This window comes from Halyomorpha halys, unplaced genomic scaffold (genome assembly GCF_000696795.3).
Source record: "Halyomorpha halys isolate HHAL.00 unplaced genomic scaffold, Hhal_1.1 Scaffold64.1, whole genome shotgun sequence".
NCBI classification, from domain to species: domain Eukaryota; kingdom Metazoa; phylum Arthropoda; class Insecta; order Hemiptera; family Pentatomidae; genus Halyomorpha; species Halyomorpha halys.
In genome coordinates this window covers 1,885,321-1,900,036 of record NW_027116348.1, presented here as the reverse complement: position 1 = coordinate 1,900,036, position 14,716 = coordinate 1,885,321, and the positions used below count along the sequence as shown (strand labels likewise).

The following is a 14,716-nucleotide window of genomic DNA, read 5'->3' as shown; positions in this document are numbered from 1 at the left end:
ATTGAAGAATTTTTCTTATGTAATATACATAATTAGTTGCCTTAAAAGTTCAGTGGTATATAAGCTCAACATTTTTTTGGTTAAAAATTAGAAGACATTTTACCATAAATAACGGTTCTAGTATCTCATTTTTGTATTATTTGTAATGGATCGACGTGACTGTGCAATTGTTAACTTTAGAAATTATTTAAAAATAAAGTCAGTCCATCCTGAACCAGATTATGGTAATCATTGACAATTTTTGACATTGCTATGACTTATAAAAATACATAAACTGAATCATTATATATTTTTATGGATATATGTTATAATTTATTTCATTATTTTAGATGGATGCGTGAACTTCTTGAAAAAAGTGGCTGATGAATATGGATTTCAGACCACTGTCTTTCGTCTGGATGACAAGAGACCTGTTTTAATTATCAGTGTAGAAGGTTCACAACCTGACCTCCCTTCCATTCTTCTGAATTCACATATGGACGTAGTTCCAGTTTTTGAAGTAAGTTATCGTTTTTATTTGCTTCCTTAACACTCAAATCAACATCATAAAGCTATTTAAATCTCTTAGGAAGGTCGTAGATGAGAAACTACAAATTTAAATATCTTACTCTGTTATTTATTGTATGCATTCCTTGTCTGTATCAAAGAAAGATAAAAAGTAGTTCTAAACACACTGTATGGAAGTAAAGTAGATCATCCACAGATGAAGATTTGGTACTAGAGGCGACAGGTAATGAATTGATTAAAATCTCCTTAAAACAATTCTGCTTCAATGTTTTTCAAGAATTTTGAATATATTTTTTGTGAGCAACGAGACAGAGACATTGATAAAATAATAGTGTGCCCATCTTCTTAATATTTCATATATTGCTCGTCTTAAATAGTTGCTCATCTGACAATAATAGTATTTTGAATTAGAGGTATTCCAAAACTTTTACTATAGTCTGGGGTTATTTTCTTTACTGGGGTGGTCCTATAGACTATTCCAAAGGGTTGTCACAAATCAAAACTGTAGTGTACCATATGATCTACGAAATATTTCAAATCCAAAACAAGAATAATCATAAACATCGTATAATGATAGTGTAAAAATAAAAATAATAATACTCCTATAAGAGTTAACTAAAAAAAATCTATAATAATCACGTAATTTTATCATGTTCTGACTGCGAGGCCTAATTTACATACATGAAGGTTATTTTTAAGTAGAAATATAATGTTTTAAGAATAAACTTTTATCCCACATTATTGTCTAGTAAATCATCTTAGGTTTAAAAAGGGTGTTTAAAAAAAAATCTTAAAAGTGTTTTTATCAACGATTCCTTATGTTTTAGGGAGGCTGAATCCGAATTTTAGATTTGTCACCTCGCCAAACGCCGCACAGTAGGACCTCCATAAAATTATTGTATCACTTTTTTCCATATTTTTGAGACTGATTAAAAAACCAAAAAACTATAGAATATGTAAAACCACTGGTTTTGATCAATTTTACTAATACCATCAAATGTTTTTGGGATAAACTCAATGGCCTAAAAACTTAATTCAATGAAATCTAATTACTTTATCAATCTGGATATAAAAAAAGCCTTGGATTGATACAGTTTCCATAAATTATTAACTAAAGTGCTGAATATTATTTAAAAAATATTCATTTTATTGAATAGTACAAAAATTAAATCGGAGTAAAATAAAAAAATGCACTACTTACAGAGTGTCTTTAAAATATTCTAAATATTTGTTATATATATATATATATATATATATATCGCCTCTCTCATCATTGCTCGCCTTGGAATCATTATCGTTGTCATCAGAGATCAAGACTTAACTTGACTAACTATTGAAGACAGTTCGATGGCTATGATACTGAACACTCTAGGAGTGGAAGGAAGGAGAATGCTTCTTTTCTAGTTGTAGTTGATCTATAACTATTAACGACGGGATCAGATGTAACCAAAATCATACAGAATAAATCTATATTAGAATTAATTGTATTCTGTCCGGGTATTATTTTCCCGAAATCGGGGATAGATTGTACGGGCCTCAAGTGCCTCTTCGGACAGTTGCCTGAATTCCATAGTAATCCATGGACTTTTACTCCTCTGGATACTTTTCCGAAGTCTCAACATTTATTTCATAACCGGAAGATAATCCACTCAAAATTACACTAGTCATATGAATTAAGGAAGAATCAACTCCAATGATTTGGGCGCTCACATCGAAGTATTTGAACAACTTTTGAGTCGTATAATTATCATTTCTCAAACAGAAGCCTAGTTTCGGTTTGTCAGCGTTAAGTCATGACAGCGTTTTAAACATTTTAATTTCGGTGTTGAACTTCAGTTTATGATTTTTCTGATGGACCACGAACACTTCTGCCAACGATCGTTCATTTTTAAGCACAAAATACTTATTGGGTCCGTGGCAAGAATAAGACACTTCTTAGGCTCAAAGATTGTTAACCTTTTCAATTATACAAACTAAATATGAATCCATTGTGATGAATGTATACCTCTGTTCTCACAAACCGAACATTTCACTTCTCCCAATCAACCTCAGGTCTTCTGTATAAAAAAATAAGTACAAAACATTTCAACGAAAAAAAAAAGAAATACTTTGTCTATGATATTCCAAAATTAAACCAAAAAAACTTTTTGCGTAGTGATGGTGAGTTACTTTTTTTCTAGTATAGAAATTGCCTAATTCATGTGGGAAAAAGGAAATAAAGCCCTTGATTTTAATTGTTAAATGTTTAGCCATTGCATTTTTACCTATTCTATTTTTAAAATCATTTAGTTTACAAGTGGCCCTTACCTTCCTTGCTTATGAGCATTTTAATTAGATTGGACATCAAATCATCCTGAAATATTGATTGAAGGGGTAAGTGGGTGAAGGGATTATGTTACTAATAGTAAATTTTAAGAAAACCAGATTCAATTTTTTGTTGATCTTGTTGTGTTTTAAGCGTACATAGCACCTTCTACATCTAGATATCTCAGTTATTAATTGGATTTTGAGGTTACAGTACCTCACACTAGCTGGATAGGCACCTACCCCCTTCATCCAATTACATCTTAAATTAACAGCTTCCTATATTATCAACACAAACTAGTTAGTTCGAACGTTAGTTTCACTTACGTTATGATCTATTAAAACATACATATATACCACAAAAAATATATACATCATCAATTGCTGTCTGCATACTTGTGTCTAGTTACGCCTGTCAAAGTGAAGTTCGTTATTTTTATTCTGACAAAAACAAAACAGAAGAAATATAAAGTGAGAGGGAGGTCGTTCTAAAATAGTGCAAAGTTAGTTTGAAAAAATAATTTTATTGGTTATAAAAAAAAGATTATTCTGAATTTTTTTTCTCGGTTGGCTCAAGAGACCTTGTAGATCTTTGGCCGCTGGAACCAGCCTTCTCCACGCTTGTATGTCTTTGGCTACTACTTTCCAGTTTGCTACACGCAGCGCTTTCGTATTTCCTGGGGTCCACCCAGCCTCATTAATTATCATCATTAAATGGGGAAGTCATTGGGAGGTGTGACTGTTTCCAGCACACAACCGGATTGGGTGTTGGGCTAATAACCCGATCCCGTAAAAAAAAAAAAACTTGTTACGGAACCTACATTGTGGATTATAAAGCGAAAAATTTTAAGTTATATTACATATTTCATAGGAAGATCTTTAAATTTGCACTGCAGCTATGAAAAAGTATTTAAAGTAGTCATCATGACATTTATATGTAAACTAAAATTCTGTTGCGAGATCTTGGTGCTGCAAAAGGGAAGTGAAAGAATATTGGAAAAGAAAATTACTCAGAAAAATAAATGTTTCCGTCTTCGATTACTGCAACAGGAAGCTTAGAAGTAATTACGTTTGAATAGCGATTGGAGAAATGTTGGAAGAACTGGATCTGGTGTTCTTCGTTAGAGAGGACCAATTGAGATGACTGGACATAGCAGTGTAGCAGGTGCCTACGGATAAGGCACTCAAAAACTTCTGGAAGGCAAGGCTGGAGGTGCAAGAGTGTGAAGTCGTCTATGCTTAAGATAGAAAGATAAAAAAGAAAAATTGTTAAAGAGAATGGGACTAAAAGTATGGAAGAGGCTTACTCTGGATAGGGAAAAGTTGTGTAGGTTTCTGGAGGAGGCCTTTTTAGTTATGTTTTTTTAGTTTAAATAGTTTTTCATTTTATCATATCTACTCTATATTTTGACAAATTGTGTTTCAATTTTCAAAAACACTAAGATGTCCATTCTAAAATTTTTAGTTTCTATAATTAATAATATAGAACACATTGTGTATTGTTTTCTACATACTTTTTTTTTTAGCATAACACAGTAACAGTAAAACTGTCAATTATCGCTAAGGACTAGTTTTGATTTTAATAATTTTAACTCTGCCGTCGAGAATTTTTATTGAAACTTGGCATCGAGGTGGGTTCATCACAATTTCGAATAAGTTCCTAGCTACATGTTTGGGAAACGTTTTAGTATGTTTAAGATTACATAACTTCATTTATATATATATCACTTTTTTGGACCAAATTCTATTTCAGGCAGTTCAAGACATTAAATTAATATGTTATTAAAACTATTATTACAAAGTTGAGCTTTTTGTTTCCTCATGTAAAACAAATAATGTCTATCTTGCATGATATATTCTTTCTCCAATACTAGGCATATTTGATATGAAGAATTGCCAATTAAAAAAGATTGTACACATATCGATTACAAAGCTGTAAGCTATTTAAATTATTATTAAATAATTTCTTATTGTACTGCTTAATGGTCAGACCATGGATTTTCGCCTGGTGGTTACATCTTCGAACCGTTTCTACTGTCTACACTGCGGAACTGCTTGGCAATCAATAAGCTCCTGAACATTATAGTCCCAATCCCATGCGGCAATTCTCTTTTACACCGGTTTCCTCTAACAGCACTTTTTGTGGAGGTTGTAAACCATTTCAGAGGTTAATTTTGCAATGAGCACAGTTTCAAAATTTTTCTCAATGAAATTACTTCTAATGTGTATGAAAAAAAGAAATAGTTTATTCAAACCTGATGTACTAAATAAACAATATGGAATTAGTTTACATAATTTTTTTGTAGTTTCATCTAGAGTACTATATAACGCCTTTCTTATTATTATTCAACTACATTTATATAAACAGTGGATAAATATCATTTCTTAGGAAAATAATTCATTAAAATATATTTGTTAGCTCTAGAATTGTTAGTTTAAAAACGTATTCCAAGTAAATTATAGTATCGATTGGGTCTTAATTGGGTAAAAATCTGGCGGTCAAGCGTGATTCTAACCAAATCACCTCCTTGCACAACCGTTGGTATAGTAACGGTACTTGCTTACAAAGTACTGAACCCCTCTGACCCTTCATGGGTTCTAGCAGTACAGATTTTAATTTTTTTTTAATCCCAAGTAAATGAATCATTAAGGTTTCCCCATCATTTTTAAAATATAGGTACATATTTACTTAAATTTAAAAGTGTTATTTTATCATCAATTTAATTCAAAGCAAAATTTCTTTTAACTTTGGACCAAATTCGTAATAAAAGTGTCATGGAAAGTATATTTGAGCGTACCCAAGCGAAAGTAGTGGGTGTGGTTTGATGAAATTGTTATGGGACTATCTAGGTGGCACGGATATGGAATCAAATTTGTTTCTTAGTGTCTAAATGGTGAAATACGAATTGCAATTTTAGATTTTTTCTCTCTGTATTTCTACAGGAAATATGAGAGTAGAAAAGAGGAGAGTAGAAGATTAATATAAAATGGATCTATTAACGATTTCATCATAATTTTTTTAATTAGCATATCGCTGTCCTACTTTAACATTATAACATCTCAAAAATAATTATTTTGAGATATGAACGTAATCTTAGCAATAAGAGTAAGAACTATACAATTCAAAATTGTAATATCTTGAATTTTTTTTTTTACTTAGATTTTATAAAATGTTTTAATTTAGTTCTGTGTTTTACTGTTTAGATCTTAGTTATTACTAAGATTACATGCATATTTCAAAATTACCATTATTTGAAATGCTACATTGTTAAAATAGACAGCGATATTTCTATCAAGGTTCCTCTCATAGATTTTATTTCTTAATGAAATTTATTAAAAAATAAAAATAATAAAATTTATTCTTAAACCCTAAAAGATTTAACACGCTCTTGAAATCAATGTAAATTTTATAACATTTAAACCCTAATAGAGCTCTAATGTAGATACTTACTGAATAAATTAAGTTATTAACCTATCTGCATTAGTAAAATACATTTTTATTTGCTGTTACAAATACATAACTTAAAACATTATATTTATTGCAGTATCGGCGGGGATAGAAAAAAAAACAAAAAAAAAAACGTTGTACGTTTTATGCATTTTGCAATGAATTACTTCTGGTTTCATTTAATAGATTTAATACATAGGAAAAAAAAAGTTTGGATTTTATTTAGAGTTGGACGTATTCCAAAGATAGCATTTCTCTACTGGAGTCATTCAAACAGACTCCTAAACCTAGTACGGTTGTCTTAGCAATCCTGGTAGCAATCTACGCAGAGCAACAATATTCATCAAATTTTTTTAACAAATTTGTCACCATTATGTTTTCACAGTAATCGGACGATTCATGAAAAGAAATTTAAACACTTCCATTCTGAATCACATCTAGTACTAAATAATTTTCGACCAAATTGGCTCATATAAATCAACCAAAAAACAGAAGTTTTTTAAATTTCATTAATCATATTTTTATTATAGAAAAAAATAAGGAAATCTTATTCAGTTTAAAACGAAACAACCCTTTTAGAAATTAGGTGTGCCGAACGATATCGACTTTCAAACACTATCAATAACTAAAACTAGCGAGAAGTTCGATACTCCCACTCCTCAATGACAGAAATACAATCAGGTCACTGGGGTACCTCAATTTAGATTTGTAATAATTCTACATATATTTGATCTATTTATATTTATATGCTTATAATTAACTATATTTAATATTTATAGTTATGCTAAATAAATTTATAGTTATGCTTAATAAATTTATAGCTATGTCTAACATTTTAGATTTCCTAGAAATAGGATTATTCTATCTATTATTTAAATTTTCAAAGAATAGTTAATATAGTGAATCGGTTACTTTGGGAAGTGTATGTTGTTATTTGGAATGTAAGGTATAATAATTGTTAACAATAAAAACAAATATAAATATAACACTAAATATTAAAAATTTTAAAATGAATAATGCGGTTAAATTCATTTATTTCGATTAATTTTGAAATATTATAAATGATAAACACAAATATTTTAGTCAAATGTAATAACGCAATTCAGGTATCTTCATAGTAGAACAGCTATAAATAAATTTGTTCCAGCAAATATCATGAAAAATACTACTACGAAGATAAACTTCGTAAACTACTTTGTAGTCCATTAAACTAGCTTTACTTTGAGTGCTAATAGACATCTGTGGGTTGAATGGTATTTGAGAAAAAGAATTCTCAAAATAAATTCACTTACTACTGATCTTTCAGTAAATGTTTTTATGAAATGTTGCTTTTTAAAAAGCTTTGGGGGCTATTTATACACTATTTTACAATAAGAAAAAGTGTATAAATAGTGATAAAAGATAATTGGACTGTGATTTTTAATGTATTTTTGACATATTAGATATAAATGTTTTGACCTGGGCAGAATAGCCTGTATGGAGTTTTTTTAAATGGTTAAATGATATGTCTCATAGTAATTTAAGATTGTCCCTGAAGATGGCCGAATTGGCCGAAACGTTGGACGTGTGAATGAAATAAATGTTTTGAGACTATAATTTTGGATAGTGTTTTTGAATTATTTAGTAAAAAATTTTTTTTTACGTGTTGAAACAACCGCCATTTTTTATTTCTTGTCAGACTCATCAATTTTGACTAGTAATGATACATTGTTTTCACTAAAGTAATCAAAACTTGGGGTATAATAACTGCCTTTTTTCTCCTCTTGGTACTATCAGAACCAGTAACTGCTGTGTAATCTTATTTAGCAGTCTTAAACAAATGATTTGTCATTTTTATTCTGTGTAATTAGTGATATATTACATGGAAAATGTAAACCAACAAAAGCCTTAAGACCCCCCCTCAAACTTTATCTATTATGTGAAGTGACATAGTCAAGCTATTTCTACAACGTTCTATATAAAGAACGTTTATTTACACAAAATTTTAGCTTGTTTAGTTTTACCTTTTACCGCTGTATTTCCTAAGCTAATATAGATTTTTTTACAATTTCCGAGGGCATCCCCTTTTAATAGATCTGAATTCTATTTTTCATTCCATAATTTTTTAGGTGAGTTTGACCGAAAAGCTGAGAGATTATTAAAGGACTGATCCACCCCTAGCGCCGTGGTTTCTCACATCATTGATTTTAGAGGGACGGGAGTACACCCCTTCCCGCCCCTTTCTGCACGTTTTGAAACGCTCAATTATAGTTAGTCATATTCCTTGAATATTTTTTTATTAGTCATCCTCCTCCTGCTCAGAAAATTTACCCTGATCCCTTATCTGACACATTTTAAATCCCCTGAATTGAATGAATGTAGTATTTATTTCATTATTATTACTATGGATGTTACTAATATAACAATTGATAGATTTATTTATTGATAGATATTACAATCTGTCACACAGTTTTGGGCAATAGGTAATAGTGATGAATGATCTCATACATACTAAAATAAAAAAAAAAAAACTCTTAAAATATATACAAACAAAAGAATAGAGAAGATGAACATAATCAAACTATCTGTATAAAAAATGAATAAATAAAATAACATAATGATACAATAATACATACAATATTTACACAATCGACCTGAGGATACCTGAGCCCACTCTATCCCCCACGTGTGAGGGGTAGAGCAGAGCTCAAGAGATCCCAGCGCATCCCTCTCGCCGCATCACTGGTAATGAGCCAGTGGAGGCTGAGCAAGTGTGCTAAAGCCACAAATACTCAACTTGAGTGGAGAATCTGACCATTGCCAAAACTCCAATTGTCCATTTTTATTTAAAAGTCTCTTGGCCACTGCCGTTTCAACCTTCTAGGTGGGCTGTAGGGATGGGTGGAACTAGATAAGGTTTGAACCAAAGGATTAGGATGGTTGGAAAGGTTTATATGGAATTTTGAGAATTTGGTTGGTAAATATCACAATTAAAATTTGAACTACATTAATGAGAATCGATTCTCATAAAACGCTTCAATATTTCAATTTTTTTTTTTTAGTGGATGAGTAGGAAGGAGGAAAACTTTGTGTTTAAATACGAGGGTGGTTTGAAAAGTTTTCGGAATGTACTAGAAAGAAGTGTTTTACCTCAGTGGAACTGCTTTTATTTTTTAACATAGTCTCCTTGTGTAATGCATTTGGTCCAGCGATGTTCCAATGCCTTGACTCTATCTCAAAAATGAGATTCCTCCAGGCCTGCGAAGTACCTCTCCAATTCGGCTGTCAGTTCTTCCGTTGTAGGAAATCTCCGTCCACCTAGGAAAATTTTCAGCTTGGGGAAGAGATGAAAGTTTGATGGTGCCAAATCAGGTGAATAAGGTGGCAGCAATTCGTACCTCAGTACATGACGTTTTGCCATGGCAAAGTTATGGCATATTAGTTTTGAATTTTTAGAACTAATTTTTTGTAAATATCAATAATTTAAAAATTGAATACTGTTTCAAACACAGAAACAAATTTTCTAGTCACGTTCAATAACTCACGGTTATGTTTATCAACTCAATGGTTGAGGAAAATTCTATTAAAAGCCACATATACACTTTTGAATAATTATTATTAAACGATTACTATGGTATTATCATTCGAATTTTAATAAAAATATTGCTTAAAAGTATCTTTTTGACTACAGAAAATTTAAGTTTCTAAATAAACAGAATAACATTTAATTATTAAGATGAAGAATTTTATTTAGCCAAAAAAATCTTTATTTATGAGAAGAGGATATATTTACTTTTTATAGGATGCCTCTCAATTGAAGAGCTCTCTAAAAAGGTTATGACCGACATTTCTTCAAACGTCTCAGGGATCTAGAAAAATGTCTTATCTTTGACTAAATTTTTAGTTTTGGCACTTGAGAGATGTCATTGATTCATTTAGTGCGCTGGAGAAGAACTGAAGAAATGTTAGAAAATTAACAATACGATCAAAATGTAGAATACATGTCATTATTACAACCCCATGAAAATCAAATAAAAATTCCAATATATAAAAACTTCCTTAAATATTAAAATTATTTTATATACAAGATAAAAATGAAATAAAAACAGAGAAACAAGATAATGAGTTAATGTAGTATAAAACTAAAAGATTTTTTTTTCTTGCCTGGGCTCCTTGAGAAATGTCGCTTTGTATAAATCTTCCTGTTTACTCCTCCTTTTTATAATTTTTTTTCCTTTTTATCTTTAAGCTTAGAAATTAGCCAAGAGGACAATGAAGAGGGAAGAGATAAACACTGTATAATTTATGATAAACGACAAAGTACTTCTGAACTTTACTCCCACAAACTGAATTCGATGGGGTTCTATTTGTCTAAACCCGACCGTTTTACTAATGCTTCCCCAGACTCTTAGAAAGTTGTCTTGAACCTTTGCATTCACGGTGACTGCGACAGTGGAATAAGAAATCGGGACCACCTAGGTAGAGCAACCGAGGAAATTCCACAGACCTTCAGTTTGCAGAATAGAGTACAAGTAGAACCCCACTTGTCTTCTAGATTCTTCCCACTTTGCGAGGTAGAAAGATTAGATCTGAAAGAAGATTTTTAAGCTGAATAATCATTTTGTAGTTAGGACTTTTTAGTGGGGGCAGAGTGGCTCAGTAAGATCCTGGGGCTAACAATTCCAAGGACCGGGTTCCAGTCCGACAGTAATTAATAATAATTTATTATATTACTGTAGCAGCCAATCTTCTAGATTCAATAGCGTTTCAGAGTACACTAAACCTCTATAATGTGGGTATCCTTAATTTGGGAAAAATCTGGCTAGTGAGCGCGATCATGAACAAATAAACCGGACAACCGTTTTTCAAGAAACCGCAACTTCTTTATAATACTGAGGCCCCGACCCTTCATAGATTGTAGTGGTAAAGATTTTCTTTTCTTTTTAAACTTTTTTTTTTTTTAATATTTATTTATAGCTATTTGCAACTGTACATTATAATACATTTATTAAATCTGATCTAAGTTAAATTGGGGTGTTACAGGCGTGTAGAGAAACTACCCATTGGTAGCACTCTAATGAGATTTTACATTAGCTGGTCTCGTGGCCATCTTCTTTTCAGGCGCCTCGGAGGATTGTCAGGAATGGAAGAGGGTGCAAGATTAGAAACTAGGGAGTTTGAGTGGTTAGAGAGTTTATAATGGAAGGAGTGATATCTGGTTCGGGCTAGATCGGTTACATAGCGAACATTAAGGTCTTTATGTATGATTTTATTTGTGACAAAGTAAGGAGCATTGAGGATTTTACGAAAGATTTTGGATTGTAAGGATTGAATACGAGAGGAATTCGAAGGTTTAGTGGAGCCCCAAAGCTCAACTCCATATGCCCAGATTGGCCTTATTACAGTCATATCAGTCTTTTGTAATGAGTTGGAAGTTTAGACCGTTTGTCTAGTAAGTCCTGTAATAGTCGAAATCGACGTGCTGTTTCCTGCCTTTTCTGTCTGGTGTGAGGATTCCAGGTTAATCGTTTGTCCAAATGTAGTCGAAGGTAGCGGATCTGTTCGACAGGGGTAAGAGTAACATCATTAAATGAAACTGTAGGGCAGTCAGTAGGTTTACGACGAAGGGTAAAGGTGATTTGATGGGATTTGTTGGAATTTATCTTAATCCTCCAATTACGACACCAATCTTCGAAGGCTGTGAATGGGATTGGAGATTTTGGGATACAATTAATGGCTTATTATTAACAGCGAGCACCCATGTGTCATCGGCAAACGTGGTGAGGATAGTGTTAGGATTGGTTGGAATGTCAGCTGTATAGACGGTGTAGAGGATGGGACCACGGATTTTTTTTTAAACTTCAATTTAATACACTACCGAGAAAAACAGTTTTATATAATAAAGACAGTCAAGAAATGATTAGTTATTCAATTAATTATGGTTATAAATGTAATGGATAATCAATAGGTAACTAACCTAATCTAACCATAGGTGGGAGGTTCAAGTTTTCATTCTGTTGGACCACCACGAAATAAATGTCAACCCCCACAAGCCAGATTCGGACTGGGTCCGCATTTACGCTAAGGGCTAGTACCTTGGTTTCAATTTTCGGTTCGGACATATTTTATCGATTTTACAGCATCTACGTCCATCTAATAGCTTTGATCTCCTAACCAATTAAAATGAAGGAGTGTAAGTTACCAGAGGAGACACTCGACCTCTGTGTCCATCCGTGACAGAAAGTCCAGAGTTGCTACAATTCTTTTTCGATTTTGAGTACAAAATATGTGATTGCTGAGTATAAATAGTAATTTAGTGTACACGTACTCAATAATTATGATTGCTAAAATCGATAACATCAGACTTCAAAATAATTGAGTACTTTTCTAATTGATTAATTCATACTAAAAAATTGTGAGTAAACTTGTGATTAATTACTTCCTGTACTTAAATACTATATCATTGAAAATTGTTAGTGATTCCGTAATCAAATAAAATTTACTTTTTTTTTTATTAAATAGTTTATGAATAATAAGTAAAAAAAATCAAGTATTTCTCTCGTTTAACAATAACCTAAATTGAAAAAAAAAAATGTATTGTATTCAAAATTCTGAGATGTACTCAAAGAACTAAATGATGGGTACGCTTGCTTTACTTGTTCTCAACATTTTTAAAAGCCCGAATTTCCTGCAACTCATACTTACGAGCAAATGTGACGTCAGGCGTGCACTTGGCTGAGGACCTACGATGAGAGTATTTATTGACAAAAGTTTCTTAAGAAAAATATCTTTTTTAGAATCAAAGCATATATGCTAGGCTTTTGCCGTGATTTTTTCTCTTTTCGTTATAATATATTTGAAGGTTCATATCACTTTGATTTGATATGTTTTTTTTTTTTTGGTTTTTTAAATTTATACGTCTGCAACGTTGATCTAACTTTTTTGGTGAACTTGAACCGTAGACGAGCTGTACACAGAGCCACAAGTGTAAATAGACAATTAAGATAATATCCTTATCTAATCAACATTTCACGTTTTATTTGTTCTTGATATAGTAAATGTTGACTATAAAAACCTAGCTACTCTCTTCAAACATATGAAAACATTTTTAAGGGGAATTCACATTCACAATGATAAAAAACTGTATTTGAGGAGGATTTCACTTTTGTTAAATCGAAGGAGGCTATTTGAAATCCTTAAATGATTACCATGTTATAAAGAATAAACAAACAAAAAATAAATAAATGCATATCCTATACAATTTTATAACATTTAGTATTAAAAATATACATTTATCTTAATAGTAACTTGTTTTCGTGCGTACAATTTGTATTCATTTTTTAATTTATAGTAACTTCTGCCTATGTGTGCTTATTATAGATGGTTAAGAGATATAAGACAAAAGAAAGATCCTTCAGATCGTATAACAAAAGAAATGGTTGTTATACTCACTTCAAAGCAATTTGAGACTGTCAATTATAGTGATTATTTTCCTGTTCAACTGTTCCCTTCTTCATAAAATAGCGTGTTGAATCTTGAGTGACATTAAGCATATGTGTCAAAATCGTATATGAAAGTGTAATACTCATCAGATACGGATTTATATATTGTTTACTTTAATTTAATATTAAAATAATTATATATTATTTTTTTCTTAGGAAGAATGGAAGTACGACCCTTTTGGAGCTGAGATGGACAGCAATGGGGATATTTACGCAAGAGGTGCCCAAGATATGAAGTGCGTAACTATAGCACAACTGGAGGCTTTGAAAAATATAAAATCTTCTGGTGTGGGAATGAAAAGAACAGTTCATATGACTATACTTCCAGGTTTGTGTGCAAACATACAAAATACGATACACCACAATTCTCACTATAGTAATATGAAAAATAATGATACTTGAAAATCAATAATAACCAAGACCTGTACATCCTTAAATCCTTTTAATAAAGATTAGAAACGCTCGTTATAGCTTGACAAGTTAGTAGAGAACCTTGTTGGTAAGCGGGTAGAATATTCTAGATATTACAAGAGCCCTAGAGGAGAAAAAAAGGCAGTTATCTCACCCCAATTTTTGATTACTTTAATGAAAACTATGTATAATTAATAGTCAAAATTAATAAGTCTGCCAAGTATAGGTAGGGGGAATAAAAAATGGCGGCTGTTTCAAGGCGATAAAAAAAAACTAATTTTTCATTCGGAGCACTATATCTTAAAAAACACCAACACAAGAAAACCTAAGAGAACGCCATTTAAAGAAGAGTAAATTTGCTAAAATATGAGCCCTAATAGAGTTATCTACGTTAAATAGTTTTCGAGAAATAGCTTTTCAAAAAGCAACATTTCATAATAATGTTGTATGGGATATCTCAAAAACCATTTGACGTACAGATGTCTATTAGGACTCAAATTACAGCTAGTATAATGAGCTATAAAGTAGTTTATGATGTTTATCTTTGTAGGAGTAGTAGTTTTCA

The 14,716-nt window shown here is 31.5% G+C and overlaps 1 protein-coding gene across 1 annotated transcript in view; it reads left to right on the top strand.

Annotated features, from left to right (window-relative positions):
- Position 1: 1 nt before the first annotated feature.
- Positions 2–14,716, top strand: part of LOC106692630 (aminoacylase-1) — a gene marked incomplete in the record, with an annotated part of 36,448 nt that continues 21,733 nt past the window's right edge. Inside the window, 3 exon segments of the mRNA XM_067053156.1 lie at positions 2–224; positions 330–499; positions 13,897–14,068. Of these exon segments, the coding sequence (XP_066909257.1) occupies positions 146–224; positions 330–499; positions 13,897–14,068 (421 nt within the window).